The 22691-nt window shown below is 41.4% G+C and overlaps 1 protein-coding gene across 3 annotated transcripts; it reads right to left on the reverse strand.

The window, feature by feature from the left end:
* Positions 1-1334: 1334 nt before the first annotated feature.
* On the reverse strand, positions 1335-21610 carry LOC308324527 (putative N-acetyltransferase 8B). 3 transcript variants are annotated; one of them, XM_080776588.1, is made up of 4 exons: positions 21555-21610; positions 17987-18112; positions 5124-5188; positions 1335-2102 (listed from the first exon to the last, which is right to left on the reverse strand). In XM_080776588.1, exon 4 carries the CDS (start codon positions 2098-2100, stop codon positions 1372-1374), a length of 729 nt encoding a protein of 242 aa, XP_080632714.1. In that variant the 5' UTR covers positions 2101-2102; positions 5124-5188; positions 17987-18112; positions 21555-21610; the 3' UTR covers positions 1335-1371. The 3 variants fall into 3 exon arrangements, 2 of the variants coding, with proteins under 2 accessions (XP_080632714.1, XP_080632713.1); XR_013964926.1 differs by lacking the exons at positions 1335-2102; positions 5124-5188 and adding exons at positions 12045-16005; positions 16297-16471; XM_080776587.1 differs by lacking the exon at positions 5124-5188.
* Between the last annotated feature and the right edge of the window lie 1081 nt (positions 21611-22691).

A 22691-nucleotide genomic window follows, 5' to 3' on the forward strand; every position in this document is an offset into this window, starting at 1 on the left:
GATCATCCCCATAGGCTGTGATCTTGCCTATAGTCCTGAACGTAAATATCATCCCCATATGGGCTGTGATCTGGCCTATAGTCCTGAACGTCACCGGAGGACGTCATCATGATGTCATTTGGCTTGCTGGGCTGTAGCAGTTTCTGAGGACATTATTACCAACTGTTTGATCTCAGTAAGGGGTACTGTTATTGATACAGAACAAACACCATATATCACCAGTCAATGCACGGAGGTACCTTGTAATGTTACAACAGCAAAAACCACAACACTGGACTGGACTGGTTTAAACTACAGGGGAAGCTAGCTTGTCTTCCCAAAAATGTGAATGCAAATAAAGATGTTGGAAAAGTGTGGAGGGGGGGTTGTGAAGAACAAGATACACATATGGTGCAAGTGTTTTTATTACATGATTTAGTGTAATTTTAATGAACAACAAAATCGATTAATAATGACAATAATAATAATTAATTAATAATATATCTATTTATGTAAAAAATATATAAATGAGAAAATATATTTCACTACAAAAAATGTGGTGCTTTCCCCTAATATAACAATAAAACTGTGGATTAGGCAATATAAAATATTCTTCAGAATGAAAACATTGCGTTAATCTATAATAAAGCCTTGATAAGCTTGATTGGGAGCTTTTTACTAAGTCAGTGTGGACTTTTTGAGGTGCGCTATACTAGCCCCAGCCCCCTCAAAAAGGACATGGCTCAAAAAGGAAATGTACACAATATCTATAGGCCTAATATTAAATATTGGAAGTTGAGGTCCAGCTTGAATTTCCCCCTTGATATAGAGGAATATTGTTCATTTATTATTTCATGATCACCATTTTGCTGTAGCATATATAGGCTACAAATCAACAACCTTTTTTGTTTGTTTGATTTTGTTGTTTGTATTTTGAGTGGTGCAACCACTCCTACAACCAGCAATGTACGTGCGTGCGTATGCCTGTGTATCTGAGCACGAGTATATGACTTACCAGTAAGACGCGCAAACGCGGGAAGCGAACGCAGCTGAGACCCTGCAGATCATGTCTGTCTGTCTGTCTGTCACTGTATATGTGGACCTGGCCCCTTTTCTGGCCCCTTTTGTGCCCATATATGGCGCTAAGTGATTGCTGATGCAACACACTCCATATTTGGACGTATAGCGGGACAGACACACACACAGACAGACACACAGACAGGATCTGCTAGGTCTCATAGTAAGTGCTCACTGCATTCGCAATTAGTAGCAGTAGGGGGCGCTAGAAACAGAGAGAGGGGTATAGTGCTGCTCTGTTGCCTGCTAATGAGAGAGAGAGAGAGGTGGGTGGGGGGTTGAATTGCACCACTCAGTTCACACGGGTGTGTTTTTTTAGTCCTGTATGCGCTTTTCCATTTTGAGGATGGTGACCCTGGACACCTTCACCACCCACCCGGGAGACTCTCCGGTGGTGTGCGAGAGCGTATGGCGGAAGCCCATCTTCCGGTACAGAGCCACCGCGGCGGCCTGCGTGGAGCTGGTCTCCAGCGTCACGCGGGCGAAGCCGCGCTCCTTGCAGAAGTCAATCACCGTCTGGGTCATCCGAGACGCCAGGCCGCTTCGCCGGCAGGACGGAGAGATGACCATCCTGAATAGCTCGCCGCACACCTCCTCCTCCTCCTCCTCCTCCGTCGTCGTAGTCCCGCTCCGTTTGGCCACCACGGCCACTATGCCGACGAGCCGAGGCGCTCTCCCGCCGCCGCCGCCGTCGACCTCGGCCGCCTCCGCCACCCAGAAGCAGTCGTCGGGCCGAGCGAGGTAGCTGGCGGGGATGTCCCGCATGTCCGTGCGGAGCCTCGCCCCGACGTAGTCGCTGTATAGCCTGTGGCAGCAGTGGTAGACGAACCCCACCCAGCCTCCGGCCAACAGCAGGGCCCAGGGCGCGGAGCCCAGGAGGAGGTAGCCGGCGGAACAGATGCCGAGGCTGACGGCGAGGTAGAGGGGGCTGGTCATGGCGTTGTAGAAGCACGGGTTGATGTGCTCCAGGATGCCGTGGCTGAAGAGGGCCCGGACGGCGTCCTCGTCGGAGGAACCGCGGTACCGACGGATCACCAGCTGCATGTCTGTATAATAGGAGAAAAGACGAGATCGTGAAATGAACGGGGGGGGGGTAAATGTTCATTTGCGTTTATGCATGTTTTCTTTTGTCCTCCCGAGTTCAGTGTTGAGTTATATGTGAACGTTAAATATGTACGCTGACGTCAGGGATCTCAATATATGGGTGTGCTTTGCATAACGTCTGTGCCACATGAGTCAATATAAGTGAGGTATCCACACTTTTCCTGGGCTGTGTGCTCCAGTTCCTGTTGATTTCATTGGATATCATTGGTCATCTGACCAGTTTCATTGGCTTTCATTGGATCAAATCGACAGGAACTGGAGCACACACAGCCCAGGAAAAGTGTGGATAGGCCAGGGGGAGAGAGAATGGGGTGGAGAGGGGCATAGAGGGGAGAGAGAGAGTGGGAGGTAGAGGGAGGGATAGTGGGGAGAGGTATAGAGACTCAGAGGGGAGGGGGGAGAGAGAAGCGAGGCAGGAGAGAGGGGAGGGAGTGAGAGAGGGAGAGGGGAGATAACCGAAGGGCAGGGTAGAGGAAGGGGAGGGAGAGAGAGAGAGAGGGGAGATAACCTCTAGTTCTTTAGAAAGAAAATGTGTCAATGTTCTGATACGCTACTCAGCATTGACATGGCTGTGTGGGTGAAACAACAGGCTCTCACTCAACAACTCTTTCCCCCCCTCAACAGGTTGTTGAGGGGGTACCCAGCATTGCCAGGGTTAAAGCATGGGTCAAATAGGCCCTCTCTTCCTCTCTCTCAAGCTTATATACAAATTGACATAGATTTCGGTCTTCAAGGGAGAGGGGAGAAAGACAAGGAAAAATATGAATAAAAGGGTTAGGGTTAGGTTAATAATAACAATACAAAGTGAATGTTATGGTAGACTGTATGGTAGACCTATGTGGTGCATCATTAGGGCACGCCATTCCAAGATACATAAAGATGTATTATTTATTCCGTTATATTTGTGTGCATTAGGTTCTATACATTTCTGTATTATTCCTATGTATGCCCAGCTTTTCCGGGTTTGTGTGAACACAAATATTGGCTTGTGATTGCATGGCTGATCACTTCACAGTGGTGATTTGATTGGCTGAGGAAAGTATATACATATTGAAGATAAAAGTGAGGGCAGAAAAGTGAAGACGGAAAAGTGAGGACGCAAATTGTGATTGGCCAGAATGAGATGATGATGTATGATAATGAGAGTGCCCTTCACTTCACACTGAGTTTGGGTAGTTTTCAATAGTAAAATGTTTGGGGTTTTTTTCATGACGTTTCCGAACTCGCCAGCACTGCAGGAAGTATAATTCATATCTGTAGCAAAAACAAGTGTTACACTGTTATTGGTAATGGTGTGGGAGTCAGTGGGACGTCTGTGTTCCTTTATTAATTCCGTTATCTATCGTGCAGCCTAGCCCCTTTTGGAACCATCGAGTCCCGAAAGGGGCTATCGTGTAGCCCACATAGTAGCACCAGTCTGTATAGGTAGGCCTACTCAATTCCACTTATCATTAATCAATCTAACTGTAACACGAAACTGCCCTTTTTCGCCTGAACGCAATTGTTTTATACCTATTACTTTAGGCGGCGGCCTACTTACTGTAGTGTAAAAGTAGGCTATACGAGCAGTCTCGTATTCCTACGAACGAGCCCCCAGACCCACCAGTCCCGTCAAGTGAATTCAACAATAAACTCAATTCTGACCGAGTGGAATAGTGAGAGAGTGGCGACACGCTTTGATCTCGCCGCAAAGCGCGGGTGCCCATTAAGTTCCAAAAATTGGAACTATCCCACTGAGATAGGATGAGCACTTCCGCATTCCATTGTTACAATGGGAGTCAATGCTAGTGTCGCCACTCTCGTACTAGATTACTTAGTTCTTAGTTCTGAGTGCGGCTAACCTCGCGTCATCAGGCTTCATAGCCTGGCTAAATAAAACTGACTCAAATCCATCCACAAATCACAGTGTGTAATCCGCCGGCAGGCAAGTTTTTTTTTTTGGCAACAGCTGATTCGCGTCTGGCTTTACCCAGGCTACAGGAAAGGCAACCCATAGTAGTCAGGAGGAAATTCAGAAAAATTGCCTTCTAGGCCTATAAGGAGGTTAGAGCCTAGCAGATCTAATATAGAAATGTATATTATGATCTGATGTACAATTCCTGTAATTAGGTTACTCCTAAATATGCAAATTAGTGGGCACCATTACAAAAACTGTTTAGTACTTAAAGGGGCCAGGGGTTGAAACACCTGCCCACCTGTCCATACGGAATGTCAGAACAGGAAGGACAGGTGGGGGGGGGGGGGATCAACATATGGAATGTCAGAACAGGTAAGCTCCATATATGGAGATATAAGGGTTTGAGGTCATATGACCTCAAACCTCAAACCCTTATATCTCCATATAATGTGTAGAGTTGCTGGCCGGCTCCATATATGCCAGATCTAGGTGATGATCCAGTCTTCTCCATATGGTTATCCAAGGTTAGATGAGGTCAGTGTTGTGATCTCCATATATGGAGATGGCCATATATGGTGGCGTGACGTGTCACAAGGCACCACATATGGAGATCTAAGGGTCTTCATGGTGTCACGTGCCGTGCCCATATATGGAGACGTGATGTCACGAGGTGTGACCATATATGGAGGCATGCGTGGGTGATGGACGGACGGACGGGAGATGCATAATAGTAAATGCGACCTACAGTCGCAATAAGTCCATAGACTTGGCTGCCACATGTACGTCACAAAAAGTCCATAGACTTGGCTGCCACATGATGTCACAGGGGAAAGCCATATGTTGGAGGAGTTAGCTCCCCTCAAAAAGTTGCCTGACAAACAAATCAATCATGGAATCAATGGATCGTGGAGTTTAGTTTGACCTTGTAAAATCTCATTTGCTTTATGCCGGTATAGATTTGAAAAGATTTGTTTAGCTTCAAACCACAAAGGACTATATTGTAAAAAACACAACTTTAATATTGCAGTAATGTCCCTTTTTACCATAAAACAAAGCAATCCCTTACTGTATTGGTGGCAGGCTCACGCAAAACAACTCTTTCTGTCGTCTAGGATTGTGCCTGTGGGGCAACTGAAAGAAGCATGTAATATTGAATTTGTTATTGCTGTAATAACTTATGGGGTAATTGGGGTTAAAGTCCAAGAAAAAACGCAACACTCACAAGCATGCATGATTGCACACATGACAGAGATAGGCCTGACTAACGCAACACCATAACTTCACTGTCCGTAAATTGTGCTGACTCTGAAAAGTGCAACTAGCTCACTTGTGTAGAACTTATTTACCTTGCACAGTGTAGCCTATCATTGTTGAGAGTGAACAGGGTTAGTCCATAGGGTTCAAAGTGCACTGGAACTGTAAGCGTCCCTATTCTGGGAATCTGATAATAGACGAACATTCAGCACACAAAGTGCACATATGTCGTCATGGTGTGTTGTGAGCTTATAGTCATTTTCAGCGAGGAGATTGAGGAGAAAAAGGGAGGGAGCCAAGGACAGACCCCTGGGATACCCTGGTCACGAGAGGGGGTGGTTTAACGTCATTAATGCGCGCCTGCGATGCTGCAGGTATATCGAAAGCAACGTAGAAGTGCATTAATTACGTTAAACCACCCCCTCGAGTGTAATATTGCAATTATACAACAGTTACCCTTAAAAACTAAGAGAATCGCTGAAAAAATATAATTTTTCAATGACAGATGTATAGTCACTACGACCACAATTGTCCCAAGAAACTAGCTAGCCTATAGCCACCGAGTCTGCTGCGCTCTGAGAAAAAAACACGGCTGAATTGTTTGTTTTGATTAGGCATTGAAATAATGTGGTTTGAAGCACGGCTATAGAAAGATGTTCAACCAAAACCAAGATTGCTTCCTCAAAACGACCTGTTGTATAATGGTTAACTGAAACTATACAATCATCTCAGGGGCTGCCAACATGAAACAGCATGATTTTTTTTCCCTCACCAGGATTTGTGAGACTCTTAATCTGGAAACATTCCCAACTAGAAAAAGTGCCCTTCTGGGCACAGGTCTCCACCAGGAGGATAGGACTGTGTGAGATGTTTGGCAAAATGTTTAGGAGTAATATGTACATGTTTTTTTGTTTTTTTGCAACAATTTTCTTCATTTTGTTGAGGAAATGCAGAGCCAGATCACTCATAGCATCTTCTGAGGATATAATTCTGGATGAGCAGGACTAGCCTGGCTAATATAAAGCCAGACTCAAATCACACTGTCGTGTGGCAGGCAATTATTTTTTGCCAACGGCTGATTCGGTCTGGCTTATTAGCCAGGCTACTACTCCTGCAAACTTTGGAAGGCAATGTTAGCCAATCAGTATAACATCTGAGAAATACAACAGACTCGTCTTGATCACATGACTACAGAGATCATGTGTACCGATTTGCGTGAGATTTGGATGAAATCTGTGCGACTAACATAAGCAATGTGTTTTGCAGAAATCGTCCTCATGGTGGCGCTATAACCGGCAGATGTGGAGGGATGCAGGGACAATAGTTTTCCCATGGCCTAGGGAGTGCGCATATATAAGTTGTATACAGATCATGCAGTTATAGCTAAAAACAGGAATTATAGCGCCACCATGAGGCTGATTTGGAAATCAGGAAATTCACGGAAATTGCACACGGTTTGTGATTTGTGGCATTTTGTTTGAAACGGACCAATCATGTGATCTTTGTAAGCCAATCTTAGCCAATCAAGATGGAAGATGGGAAATGGTGCAGATCCGTGTTGATCACATGACTATAGAGATAGTGTATACCGAATTGTGTGATGTATGGATAAAATGTGTACGAGTAATCTACAGAAATGTGTTTTGCCTAAATCGGCCTCATGGTGGCGCTATAACAGGCCGTTGAAGAATATTTTGGGCCAACGTGGCCGAGATTAGCTGGTAACGGACGGACGGAGTGCAAAACATACTCTCTCCCCATGCCTTCGGCCTGGTGGAGACAATAATGGATTGTTAAATCTATAGGGATAGACCTATAGCTCTGGTCCAGAGCATTGGCGAGTTCTCTCTAATTACAACATGCTAACACTTTGAGTCTGGACCACAGCTAGGGATATACCCAATATTTAACAATAGTTTTTGAAACATTTGTCTTCATGTTGTGTAAATTGAATGTTATGAGTCTGAGCCTTTTACTGAGTCTGAGCATTCAAAAGGAGTAGGTGATACTGTCATGACTGCTCCTATATCCAGCAGATTACTCTCCCTTCATGGTCTGCCCCATCTTTATATCTTGTCACACCTGTGCTGAGTCTGGTTGTGTGTATGCGTTGCCCTTGAGCTGTGTTCTTTATGTCGGTGTAGTAAGCTTAGCCTGTTGATTACTGTAGCCTCTTTCATTCTAGTTTTTTGTATAATCCTGCATGTTGTTCGATCCAATGTCTTGCCTTTATTGTGTCCTCCGGTTTCTGTATTCGGCCTGTTGTGTACATTTGCTTTACTCCACAAGTCCTGCTGAAAAACTGTTACTCCTAAATCTTATGAGCCTCAACCTGATATTTAAATCTCGGCTAGAGAGATGCAGGGTCTGGAGCCAGGCTATAGGGGTACAAGGTTCACTAGAAAAACAAACAAATCTTCTTGGAAAAAAAAAGGGCAAAGGAGAATATCGTGAGGTCCGGTAAGTGTAAACACAGCTCTTTGTTTTTTGAGTAAACAACATGGTGAAATAGTTGTTATTATGTGCCAAGATGACTGGGGGGTGCATGGTCCAGTGAAGCGCACATATTATTGGACAGTGACACAGTATAACAGCCAGAGAACCTGAGAGTGCTCGGCAGAGAGGGATCTCATATCTAATAGCGTGATGAAGGCTGTGTGTTTTAGTGCCGTTGTGCTGAGTCTTCTCGCAGTGGGCTGGAGCGCTCCAATGGTCTGTGAGAAGCTGTCCAAGCCCGTGGAGAAAGAAGTAGATGTAAGTCGCTCGATCTTCTCCTGATCTTTTATACTTAATTGTATGATGGCGCATGAAATAGAAATGCAGCATAATGTGTGCAAAGTATAAGTAGGCTAAAATAATATATAACATGGCTCTAACAGAGAGTTTATACGATCAGTCGAGGCATTTAGCAAATTATTGGATGGGAGCGAATGGAATTCGCATGCATTCAGCACAAGGTAATACAGGCAAGGTTTTGGTTTAGCTCAGCCTCAGCAGGGATGAGACAATCCTTTTTCTACGTATCCTTTGCAATTGAGTATGAGAGAAATAGAAACCACACACCCTTTCCCTGTTGTGTGTAACCTACTACCCGGGCCTGGACATTAAAATATGCACATAGATCTACATGCATCGATTGGTAAAGATATATACAGTAGCCATAGCCAATTAAGCACATTCAAAGATTAAGTTAACATGATTGCATCAAGGGGATATCATTAGACACAGAGCTGTGCATATAACTGATAACATATTGTGCAACACATTGATTGAACACAAGCTCATGCATGCAGATGATTCCAGGAGGAACTATAGTCAGGAGAGGAGGAGAGAAGAATCTCAACCCAATCTGTGTGTGCAAGTGTGTGTGTGTGTTTGCAAGCTATATAAAAACCGTAATAGATGCTTCAGAAAGTGATTTTTTTTTTTAATTTCAGTTAAAGGGGACCTGGTATGTGATAGCTATGTCTACGGAGAGCTGTTGGCAGGCACTGTTACTGAAGTTGTTTCTGTGGCCAAGTCTTTCAATGGACGTCACCTCCAAAGGCACAGTGGACACAAGTTATAATGCCATTCTAAAGATGAAAATGTAGGTATATTGTATATTGAGCTATATTGGTTCTTCATTTGTTTTCCGTGCTTAAATATTTGCCGCTGAAATTAAAGCTATGAAAACCTTTGCTTCTCCTTGACAGGTATGGATATTGTATGAATGAGACTGAGAACCTTACAGGTGGCAAGGGTATGTATGTGTATATAGCGACAGTATATATGTACACAAAGTATACAAACATTATGTACTGTAACTGAGTGTCCAGCAGTGGTGGGAAAAAAAATGTTTTACTTAATTAAAAGTATCAATACTGCAATGTGGAACTACACGCCGTCACAAGTAAAAATTCAAAATGTATTCAACTTTACTTCATTCTTTCATTTCCATTATCAGCTTCCCTTGATGGCACTGTTCCTGACGAAGTATACCTACATACAGGTTGCCCTGACTGTGTTGTCATAAAGTCGAGCGGGAGCATCATGTTCATGAGTAATATAATAATATAATATAATATAATAATAGGGACATGGTCACAAAACCAGACAAAGAGGAATCACCAACGTAGAGTTGAATATTAGACATTTGCCAGAACAGAAGAGGTTTCTGATGTTTCTACTGTCACTTGGACTTGTACACTCCGTCGAGTGAAATTGGATAATTAATCAATTACGGCACAATGTATAACTCGTAAATTACTCAAAATACTATTATAACTACATAACATTCATTGATTTCCAATTGAAGGGAATAAGTATTACATTGCTAAACGAACAATGATGGTCATATTGCAGTAGTATGTTGTTTCGGGAGATGTTAGGTTTGATGTAGGCCTACTGTGTATACTAGTATATTTTAAGCTCTAAATTCTTCTTCTTTACACTTACAGTATGTGACAATTTTTGTTGACTAGGGTTCTTGCCATTTACTGCAATCTCACTAATGTACATCATCACATGGCTAATGTCCATATATATATATGTACTGTATCATATCGTATCATATCATCTCTTCACCAGGTAGGAGAACAATTGTCACCGCTGCTGAAATGACAGAGTTTGAGAAACAGGCGGAATGTCTTGGCTGGCCAAAAGTACAGGTTTTGAACACAGATCATGGTGAGAATAATTCTGTTTAGTTTTTCATTAGGCTGACAGACAGACAGACATACTTGGAATTATTTTGTAGCAGTCCATACACACAGCTAAGACAATATGAGCAGACGCTTGCTATATCTTTGTGATTAGCCAAGCATAAATAGAACAAGCAGCACCACCTGATGTTCTTTTCAGAAGTTTACCTAGTGACCTAGTGTTGAGATATGCTGCTGTAGAAATGTGTGTGTGTGTGTGTGTGTGTGTGTGTATGTGTGTATACATAAGGCTTTAAGTGAAGAAAGAGGCCGCACTGCTTGCTTGTAGCCACGATACAAACATTATTTTAATGAAAAACAACCAACATTTGGGCCAGATAAGGTCTTCTTATGGCCCCTACACACTGTAGGAGTTTTAAAGTTGTCGATTTACAGACGGAATGAAGGTTATATATCATATGACAGACAGATCAGCAGTGCTGTGAGCAGTGTGCTCTCATTGGCTGTAATACAGGCCTTATCGGTGCGAGTCAAATATCAAACGTGCTAGATATTCAGAAATGGTCGGGGAGTTGTCGGGCGAGCTTCAATCCCTGAAGAAGAACTCATCTGGTCAAAACTGTGGTGGTTTTTCATTAAAATACTATTTGCATCATGGCTATGAGCAGTGCGGCCTCTTTCTTTCTCATTTAAAGTCTTCTGCACCGTGGTCAGCAACTCAGTAACACTGGTGTGTGCTCTTTTTTCTTGTTATTTTGTCATAATCATTCCGTTGTGTTTTTTGTGAAACATAACCGGTGTTTTTCTACCACACAGGCACAGAGAACTGCAAAGACTATACGTGGGATCAGGAGTTGAGTGAAAAGGAAATGGAGGAAATTGGAGAGTCATTTGGCAAAAGGCTGTGCGATATGTTTCTAGACCTTCTCACGTGTTTTTTCAGAATCCTGGGTCTGACCTGCATTGCATAACTATTATTATCATGGCATAATTATCCTTATTCAACCTCAAAACCAGTTTGCTTATGCTTGGATTGACTGAATAAAACACTCACACGATGAGGATCCTCGTTAATTTGCCTATAACTCATCACAGTGATTTTGTATAGCAAACACTTTAGCGTTTTGCTTTGATATGTAAACTGTGGACTCAGGAGTTTGCATTCCATTCCCAGCTGACCGGACCATTTGCTGCATGTCACTCCCTTGCTCTCTGTCTGTATTTCCCGTCTCATTCTTCACGGTATCTGTCTGAATAAAGCATGATTGAAAATGCCAAAAATAAAATAAAATAATAATAAGTAAATAAATAAAATAAGCATTTTAATCGGATTTTACTGCACTTTTATGTGCAGTAAATTCCAGGCACCTTGGCTGGTAATCCAGTCTGGCAGTAGCCTACCCTCAGCAGGAGGGGATCGACAATAATACAAATTTTTATAAAAACAGATTTCTGTTACTAGGCCTACTAAATATGTATCGGTGCCTTATCCTTGTTAATTGCCTGTGTCAGTTTGCTCATGCGTGTGGAGACTGGAGAGGGAAAGTAAAAGCCACTTTTCTGTGTGAAAATGCGCGTGCACAAGGTGTGTGCACGTGCATTTTGCAGCGTGCACTTACATGCGCTCACCCTCTACTAAACATTCAGCACCTCCTACTGTAAATATCTTCCCACGGCCATGTATGTATGGTGTTTTTCTTTATTTTTTTATCTTTTAAGATCTTCTTCTTATCGTGTCCACAAGACAGTCAAACCACAGCTGAACACATTGCTGTCCCTTCTCATTAAACTCTGCCAAGAACGATGCGGTGCATGGTGTCTTTTTGATTGAAATGAGGGCATGAACACAGACAGACAGACTATTAACTATTAACTATTATACAGGTTCTCTATCGTGGTCGACGATGTGGTCATGGATGTTGTAGTTCTCATAATGTGTCATATATACGGACATCAAAACGTTCTTCTAGACAGAAGTCTTAATATTAATCAGGAAAAAGAACAGACAACAATGCTTTTCAATGTATTTATTGACAGGATGGATATGAACATTATGGAGGCTCTTTAACGTAATGCTTCTCAAACTTTTTCATGTCAAGGACCCCAAAAGTATATCTATTTGTCTGTGGACAATTATTTCATATTATTTTTCTTAAAGCAGTCAGCTGGAATTATTGCTCATCCTATATAGAGCACAACACTCTCACTATAAAGTAATGGTACCAGTAGCAGTATTACATAGCATAGACCAGAACACCATTGAACACAGTGCGGTTGGCAAAGTCATCATAGAGCTTGTTCCCTGCAGCTAAACGCATGTCAACAGTGTCCCCAGCCTGCAGCTCTACCATCGATCCATTAGATGACTGTTCATGACCTCCAGTAGTGTATCCACAGCCGACTCACACCTTTCGATCTAGCATACAACATTGATGCTGTCAAATGATGCTGTGTTTCGACTGCCCCCACCCCCTCATACAACACAAATGTTGTGTCAAACCATGTGACTCCCATTAGAAATGCATTGCGAGCGCCGAACTTGCATCCGCTATACATCTCATACAACAAGGCAACAATCAATCTGTTGCGAAGGTGTGAGTCAGGCCAATGAGCATTCTTATACATGGAGACACAGACATACTCTAAAGGCCACAAGTGATGCGCAGTATAAATGTGAAATAGTCCTTTGACCGGCGCAGAGAAGAGCCACAGGGAGACACAGGATGAGAGAACACATTCAATTAATATGAATTAAAATGAAAAAATGCACTTGTAAAACTGAAAACCTTAATTAAAAAGTGAGATCTACAAGTTGTGTGAGACTTAAGAGGTTACTTTAATCATCCCCTCTGGACTGTTGCTTTCAATGTGAAACACACAGTGCTGGAAAGTATCCAATTTCCCTATACTTTTACTCGGATCCAAATATTGTACTTTTACTTCACTACATGTATTTGACAAGTTTAGTTTTAGTTACTTTGTAGATTTGGTTTATTATTACTAAACGTACATGAACCACTTCAGCCCTATATACATTCCAGCCATTTGAAAATAGCCGATCGACATTTGTATTCATTTTTAATCTTGAAATGGCACTACATTTGTTTTCCAAGACACAAACTGCCACCCACCCCTGCACTAAATAGTAGGAAGTCATCACACATTGACTTGTGAACTATTCTACATTAATATAATTAAGTTGCTTCATTATCTAGAAGAGAGTTTTCTGGTTTCACAGGACTGGTTGTACAGAAGATATATATCTTGCCTGTTGTCTCTCCTAATGAGAATGGTATACCAACATCAATACAGAAGGGAATTGTGGACAAAATCTAATCCTACGACAACAACATAATATTTAGTTTGGGGTCTGTGAGGCCAAATCTCATCAAATGGTGGTCCATGGCTAAAATGCAGAATACATACTGGACCTTGATATGAAAATGGTTGAAAACCACTGTACCACGTGGTTCTAGGCAAATATTAACTTTCCCAATATATATTCAAATAAAATAATGAGACTGAGAGAAATCAGTAGCCTATATGTTCACAGTGCTTTAGGATCCCTTTCTTTATGATGTGGAGTTCCTGCTCCATTGTAGTTTTTCATTTCGGCATATTTGGTTTATTTATATCTGCATTAACTAACTAGTGGTTGTGAGAGCACACATTCTACAACAAACAAACCGACCCTCCCACTGGCAGTGTTGCCAGGTTTTAGAAGAGAAACAAGCAGCCATGTCTATGAAAACAAGCCCAAAATAAGCCTGACTGGGCTATTATAAAACAAGCCCAAAGTCGCTTATAATAATCCGACATGGCAACACCCCAACGCCTGCTCTGTCTCTGTGACAGTGGGAGACTGGGAGCTTGCTGTGGAGCGGAGCAGTGCTGCAGAGATTTTAATACCGAGACGACGTAAATGACAGTTATGACACAAGCTGCACTGTAGGCTATATCAAGAAAAAACGGACATTGATGTGTCCGGCCAGAGGTTGAGGTGGGAGGACAGGTGGGTCTAAAACCGGATGTCTGGCCACCCTACGAGTCCACGACAGTAACGAAAAGTGCTTTGCTGCTGCTGATCTGACACCGGTTTGACATGTTCTAGTCCGCGAGTCAGCTAGTGCGTACTGCGTTGCCAGCGCAACATCAGTGTTCATGTTCAACTCATCTCCGCATTATTCTCAAAAGCAACACTGCTGAAAGCAGCCACATGACGCAAGTAAGTAACATTTCTACATTTAAGACCTTTTTAATACCAAATGGTCAAACATTGTGTATGAAAGAGGAAAACATGAAAATGGCAGATCTACAAGCTCAGAACTGAACCCTTACGCAATGCAAACAATGTTACTACTTTGAACTAACACCATAATTATGCTCTTGCAAGACCGACGTTCAATAAGTCAAATATGTTATGATAAACTATGACCCATTCTTACATCTGTTCAAGTCTAATTCCTACTGTAACTGTACAACAACTATAGAATGTAGTGTTTTCTTGCATTCTGTGGTTTGGTTTATGGGTGAGGGGAATATTGTGAATGGAAGGAAAACATGTGATCTATTATTCTGCATATTCTGCTGTGAGTTACATTTGGATTACATTTAAACCCATATTCATGTCATTGTATGAGTCTTCCTCACGTTCCACTTGCTATTCAAGCATTCAGATAGATGTGACAATCAAGTACACAATTAGAAACCATTCAGATATATGTGACAATCAAGTACACAATTAGAAACCATTCAGATATATGTGACAATCAAGTACACAATTAGAAACCTAATTTGCACTTTATTGCTCCAAATGAAGCTGTTAAATTGTGTTTATAGTCGTTATTGTTCATAACAGAACCTTCATTTATCTTGCCGTTATTGCCTTCTAAAGGGTATTTCATGTCAGTGACTGGAATTACCACACAGTACAAAATATGTTAATAACAAAAAAACTAAAGAAAAACAGAAAACACCTCTGACTTGTTTGCCTTTACTTGTGACTGCACAACCATTATTTATGCTAAGTTTACTTGCAATTAATCAACACATTGATCAAAAAATTAATCATCATGCAACCCTTTTACGTAGATGTGCTGAAATGTACCGGCCTCTATTTAATCAAATTGATGTTCAGTGCTTGATGTAGTAAAACTATTTCCACATCGACCACAAGGGAGCAGTTTAAATCCATTGTGTACAACCTTGTGAAAGTCTACATCTTTTGAGCTCTGGTGTGAATTTTCTGGTGCGTTTTAAGGCTGGACATTTGAGAGAAGTGTTGTCCACACTGATCACATCCATAGGGTTTCTCTCCAGTGTGCATTCTCTTGTGGTTTTTAAGGCTGGTCATTTCAGAGAAATGTTTTCCACACTGATCACATCCATAGGGTTTCTCGCCAGTGTGAATTCTCTGGTGCTTTTTAAGGCTGGACATTTGAGAGAAGTGATGTCCACAATGATCACATCCATAGGGTTTCTCTGCAGTGTGAATTCTCTGGTGGCTTTTAAGGTGGTGTATTTGAGAGAAGTGTTGTCCACACTGATCACATCCATAGGGTTTCTCTCCAGTGTGAATTCGCTGGTGTGCTTTAAGGCGGTGTATTTGTGAGAATTGGCGTTCACACTGATCACATCCATAGGGTTTCTCTCCAGTGTGAATTCTCTTGTGTTGTTTAAGGCTGGACCTTTCAGAGAAGTGTTTTCCACACTGATCACATCCATAGGGTTTCTCTCCAGTGTGAATTCGCTGGTGTGCTTTAAGGCCTTGTATTTGAGAGAAGTGGTGTCCATACTGATCACATCCATAGGGTTTCTCTCCAGTGTGAATTTGCTGATGGCTTTTAAAGTGGTGTATTTGAGAGAAGTGTTGTCCACACTGATCACATCCATAGGGTTTCTCTCCAGTGTGAATTATCTGGTGTCTTTTAAGGTAGGATTTGTAATGGAAGTGTTGTCCACACTGGTCACAGTCGTGCTGTTTTGGTTTAGCCAAGATTCTATGTTAATTTACTGTTGGTAAGACAGGGAGGCCAGGCTGATGATGCAACACTGGATTGGAAACAAAGATAAAGGAAAAACACATTGAGAGGTTGAACGACTTTTATGGACTGAAATGTACATTAACTATTACACAATAATAATAAATTACAGGATTATATAATGATTCAGTGGTAAGTAATAGGCCCACTACAAGCACTTTTAGAGTGAATGAACCTGTGAGACAATATAAAGGCAAGAACACGATCTGAATCAAATTACAATGAAAAAAAAGCGCGGAATATTGAGAATGCAATGTTTTAATTATCCAAATATGACAGGTGAAAGGGGCAAGTAACATACCATGGTCTTTGGGTTCCTCCTGTTCAGCAGAGTCGAGGTTGACAGAGTTCATCTTCTCCTGAAGTCTGGGGTCCAGTCAGATTTGATCAGAAATGATTGATGTCCTGGAGCAGTTGTGGAGAACGGACACAGAGCAACTCTTCTTATTCTAGAGAGCCTGAGGTGGAGCCACTAACTGTGGATTAGTGGAAGAGGAGAACAATAGAACCATCTCTTAGGGCCGATTCATACTCCTATTTTAGAGCCGAATAAAAGTCGGTTCGGCGCTGTAGAGCCTACAATTTGACGTCATTTGAGGTTCGGGGGGGCGGGTACCGTCCTAAAGTCGGCGCTTCGGTGCTACTGAAAATTTCTGACGAGCCGAAATCATTTCGGCACTACAGCGCCGAAACAGCGGTAAAATAGGAGTATGAATCGGCCCTTAGCCAATCACAACCTAACGAACTGCTGCATGCCCCACCCTCCCTCCTCCCACAGGCATGCTCTATCTATACCCAATACATATATGTATGTCCATACATATATGTACTGTATCAGTACAGTGACTTGTTACTGAAGCAGAGACATATTCCTTCAGTCACAACAGAACCAAGTAGAACCAGCTCTGGTGAAGAAACAACTGCTCCTTATACTGTGGTCTTCATTTATCTTACAAAATGTTACATGCTTTAAAATTACAAAGTTTACTATTGACTCTCTATTTTATGTTACTCGCTAAATGTGTGAACACATGTGAACACACAGCACTCCTACAAACCACAGATTAACAACTCTGAACATCAAACCAAGATAAATAAATCTAAAGTAAAGTCTACCAGTTATTTGTTTTCCAAGACACAACTGCCACCCATCCCTGCACTAAATAGTAGGAAGTCATCACACATTTACTTGTAAACTATTCTACATTATTATAATTAAGTTGCTTCATTATCTAGAAGACAATACTTCCAATACTTACTTTCACTCGGATCCAAATATTGTACTTTTACTTCACTTCATTTAGTTTTAGTTACTTGATTTTGATTATTATTACTAAACATACATTAACCACTTCAGCCCTATATACATTCCAGCCATTTGAAAATAGCCGATCTACAAGCCAATCTAAATTTTTATTCATTTGAAATGGCACACATTCTGCATGAGTACTTTTACTTTTAGTATTTTAAGTATATTTGTACATTTACTCAAGTATATTTTGAATTCCGGACTTTGTCCCGACTCACACCTTTCGATCTAGCATACAACATTGATGTATGCTACAGTAGATATATACAAAGGGTGTGATACATCTTGCCCCAATGCATTTCCAATGGAAGTCACATGGTTTGACACAACATTTGTGTTGCACGGCTTTCGGCTGTGTTTCGACTGCCCCCCACCCCCTCAAACAACACAAATGTTGTGTCAAACCATGTGACTCACACATTGTATTGTGAGCTTGCATCAGCTATACATCTCATACAAGCATACATCAATCGGTTGCGAAGGTGTGAGTCAGGCCATAGACTTGTAACAGAGCAGTTCTATATTGCAGTAGGCTATTGATACTTTGAGTACTTTTTACACCACTGGGAATTAGTTGGTGAGTGCTAATGTTTCTGTAAGTGTAATCACCAACTACCTGTAGATGGATTGTAGTTTAATCACCACCTAGCTGTAGATGGATTGTAGTTTAATCACCACCTACCTGTAGATGGATTGGCGTTTCCGATGTTAGCGATGACTCTCTTGTAGACCAGAGTGGTATCAGAACTATACGGCCCAACTTGTCCTCCATTAGCCAAACCAGCAGAGCAGGCCACCTTGGGTGTGTCTGTCAACACACAGGAGCAATATCAAATTGTTAAATAGAAAAAGTGCCCTTCTGGGCACAGGTCTCCACCAGGAGGATAGGAGTGTGTGTGTGTGATGTTTGGCAAAATGTTTAGGAGCAATATAAACGTGTGTGTGTGTGACGTGGCTTGGCCTGTTGTAGCGCCACCATGAGGCTGATTTGAAAATTTCTTCCAAAGCCTAGTGGGAATATGCATGCACAGTTTCACTACAATCGGACGCTGTGTGGAGTAGTTGTGGCGATTTGTACAAAACGGGTACAAAGCGGGCTACTCCTGAAAAGATCACATGACTACAGAGAGCATGTGTACCGATTTGCATTAAATTTGGATAAAATCTGAAGGAGTAATATTAGAAAATGTGTTTTACATATGTCGGCCTCCTGGTGGCGCTATAAAGAGCAGATGTGGCAAAATTCCAGGCAAAGGTTTTTCCTTGGCCTCTAGGGTGTTGGCATGCACAGATCCACAGCTAAAAACACATTTCGGCCAGTTATAGTGCCACCATGGAAATCACACGATGTGTTCATGATTTGCAGCATTTTGTTTGAAACTGAGCACTCCTGCGAACTTTGGAAGCCAATCTTAGCCAATCAGGATGGAGTCTGAGAAATCTGAAAGACCCATTTCGTTGAATGGCTCTAGAGCAGGGGTGCCCATTACGTCGATCGCGGTCGACCAGTCGATCGCAAGCGCTGTGCAAGTAGACCGCATGGCCCTGACATGGAAAAAAAAGAAAAAAGAAACAATCATCGAGTCGCCTCGGGCAGGCGGCGGCGGCTTTAAAACCCCCCACAATGCAGTGCCTTGTTTTCAAGTGTGGGGAACGTACGTCGGGTCTGTTATGTTGTTAAACAAACAAATTAAAAGGATATCTATCCATCATTGTTAATTTGTTCATATAGCAAGATGCGCGCAGCAAAGAAGCCTAAAACATATCACTTCCATGCAGAGTGGGAAGAAGATTATTTTTTTCACGATGTCACATTCCAAGTCCAACTGCGTTTGCCTTACTCGAGCCCATCGCTACATTCATGTGCTTCCCATTCAGAAGCTGATGTTGATTCCATTGCCTCGAAAATAGCAACACTTTTTAACATGAACTCTTCTGCGTTGGAGAATGAGATCATGGCACTGCAGGCTGACATGCAGTTAAAGTTGCGCACCCGCGATGGAGAGTTTTTTCGTGAAGGAAAAGTATCCAAACATCAGGACTTGTCACAGCGTTATTTGGCTCCACATATTTATGTGAATCAGCGTTTTCCCACATGAAGATAATTAAGTCCAAATATCGTTCCACGTTGACGGACGATCATTTGGAGGCCTGTTTAAGACTAGCTGTCAGCAGTGACTGTCCGGATTATGCAGCGCTGACGGACTCCATTCAGTGCAAGGCTGAAAGCAGTCATCTGATTAAAGGGATAGTTCAGATTTTTTTTAACATTGTATGAAATACTTTCCATTAATATAGTGGTTGCAACTGTAGGCTATATTGCCAGAGTCCTGTGGTAGGAGTTCTGCTCTGGTTGAGTTTAGTTGCATTATTCCTTCATGTGATTGTGTATGCTTTTTATGTGTGATACTTTTAATATTTGTAACATTTTATGAGCAATATGTTATTACAAATTGAAATTGATTGACGTTATTACAAAGAGTAACTTTAACAAAATAAAGGTGGTAAATAAATAGAATTGATTGATTGAAACAGTCCTAATGCCTTAATGTTATTTATTTTGAGTATTTTAAGCAATGGGATAATATTTGTTTGGTTGGTAGATCACCTTGAGCTGGCAATTTTAAAAGTAGACCTCAAGTCAAAAAAGTGTGGGCACCCCTGCTCTAGAGAGACTGTGTGCCAATTTGCGTGATGTTTGGACAAAATCTGTAGGTGTACTGTCCAAAAACTTGTTTTGCACAAAGCGGCCTCCTGGTGGCGCTATAACAGGCCGTTCTGGACGGACGGAGTGCAAAACATATTCTCTACCCATGTCTTCGGCCTGGTAGAGACAAAAACATAATATTATACTATTAGGCCAATACGTCATCAATCTTGTTGTAAAGCAGCTTACTGTATCAGCTCCAACAAGACAAAGTATATACGGTAGGCTATTAAAACTAAACGGTCACTAACAATACTCTATTCATATTAAAATAATATTATTGTCTGTCAAATACAGAGACAGGATTTATTATCATTAATTACTTGAACCCTAGTACCTCTGTTCTGGTCTTCTGGAGCAAAAAATTGCAGATCTCAGGTAATGTGTTGAACTAGGCATTGTTGTGCACTTGTATATCTGCTATTTTCAGCAAAGATACAAAACAGGGTCCTTGGGGATCCAGAAAACTGTAAACCTAAATATTTCATTCACCTTAATGGTCAGATCCTCACTGACATTTAATAGTGGAAGACAGTAAAGTCATTACTTTGGTTAAATGTAGAGTGTGACCGTGTGACGGTACCATCAATATTTACACATAATCACTCATTCATATCCACTTAAACCTCACCGGGGTCCCCCAGGGCTGTATTCAAGGTCTTCTAGTATATATTTGACAAATATAGCAGATCTACAAGCTCACAACATGTCACACTTATTTGTGAGCTTCTCCTTTGTGTGTGTGTGTGTCACACAGAACTAGTTTCAGTTCATTTAATTTCCTATGCATATGTTGCCCGCCTCTGTAGAATGTATAAGAAAAGACAACAGGCTCTGATGTCGCTCTTTTCACTGCTGGATTTATTCTGAGAAATCTCCATTTCAAATATCAAAATGATAGGACATAACAATCACTTCATATATTCAATTTATTAGGCTATCAAGAATATATATTGGCTTGGCCATTTGAACACATTTAACACAGACATTCCTTCCCAGTATTTCCACTAAATACAGTGCAGCATTATCCAACAACAATACACATCACCAAAAATATACAATGCTTTCTCTCCATAAAGGCACTTAGTTGTACTGTATTCACGTGAATACTCACGGCATTACCAAGAAGATACAAATAAGAAAACAGTATTTGTCTTTTATGCAATAAACCTCATCTGTCATTGTCCTTGTTGTGCTTATAACCAATCATCTTCATGTTCTCTCACAATAAACACATTGCTAAACACGTAGGCCTACATTACTGACTGCATGCGTTCATATTCATAATGTTTCACCATCTATGCGTAGTGTCCATCCCACCATGTGACAACATGCTAACAGTAACAACAGTATTAGTATGGGACACCTTAGCATTAGTATGCTACACAGCAGCTAGGCAGCACAAACCAGTGTTGTACAATACTCCTAGTCAAAACGTATTTTCTTGAGACCATACATGAACTTATAGTTCAACCCTTTACAACACATACATGTTTAACATTCATATCATTCATATCCTGATCATTATATTCGTTTTACTAACCTGTAGAATGTATAAGAAAAGACTGAACAGGCTCTGTTTATATGTCGCTCTTTTTCACTGCTGGATTTATTCTGAGAAAGAGTCCGCAGGCACGTAGCATAATTATCCCAAAACCGCAGGCGCCCTCTAGCGGCCTGGGTGTGAAACAGCAACCACACTGAAACCATAATCACCAACGCAAAGGCAATGCAAATATCTGTTACCTTCTGTGAAATTAAAGGAATGACTAAACTCAATGGAACTTAAAGAAATAGGGGTACATGTTTTTCTTTAATCTATTTCCAACCCTCACATATTTGTGGAATAGTGCTTAGTATTCAGTCTTCATACATAATGAAGACTGAACATAATGTTTACTAAGCATTCGTATAGTATTTCATATTAGTATATCATACTTACAGTATATTAGTATATAAACATACTTACTAATCGTTTGTTCGTTGTTAAAGTCTTTGTAATCCATTTAATTTAATCTTTTGGGGATTATTTTCAATTCCTACCTTTGATATACATGTATACTATACTTAATAATATGTTAGTAAAAAATATATTTATACAACATTTACTCCCCAGTTGGTGCACTAGGCTTTCGGCAGCAGTCAGCCTGGTGTCTATGGTGGTCAGCTGAGCAAGATGAGCTGAAATCAGTACATTAGCAATAAGTCAGTCAGAGTCATATTTAAATACTCATGCGGTTTCAGTGTTGAGTGAGTAAGCTTTCCAGTATGGATTATATGGATCAACTGTACAGTAAATTACATGATCAAAATCTATTATCTGAGATAAATTAAAGTAATTAATTGAAAACTACCGCTCATGACCACTGCCACATAGATAAGCACAGACATTGCTGGTTGTAGGAGTGGTTGCACCACTCAAAAAGATTGAGAAAGGCCGTCATAGGCAGACCTGTATCCCGAGAGAAGACAGACTATGCACCCACTGCACACTAAATGAAGTGGAAACCGAGCTACACTTCCTAACCATTTGCCCATTGTACCAAGACATCAGAGACACATACCACAGATTACAACCACACACGGAGATTTTGAAAAGATGACCAATGACAAAAAACTCCCATATCTGCTGGGGGGGGGGGGACACTTTGGGGGCCTTTACAGCAATTTCACATGAGAA

Source organism: Protomyctophum bolini (assembly GCF_963924005.1).
Source record: "Protomyctophum bolini genome assembly, chromosome: 2".
Classification (NCBI taxonomy): Eukaryota; Metazoa; Chordata; class Actinopteri; order Myctophiformes; family Myctophidae; genus Protomyctophum; species Protomyctophum bolini.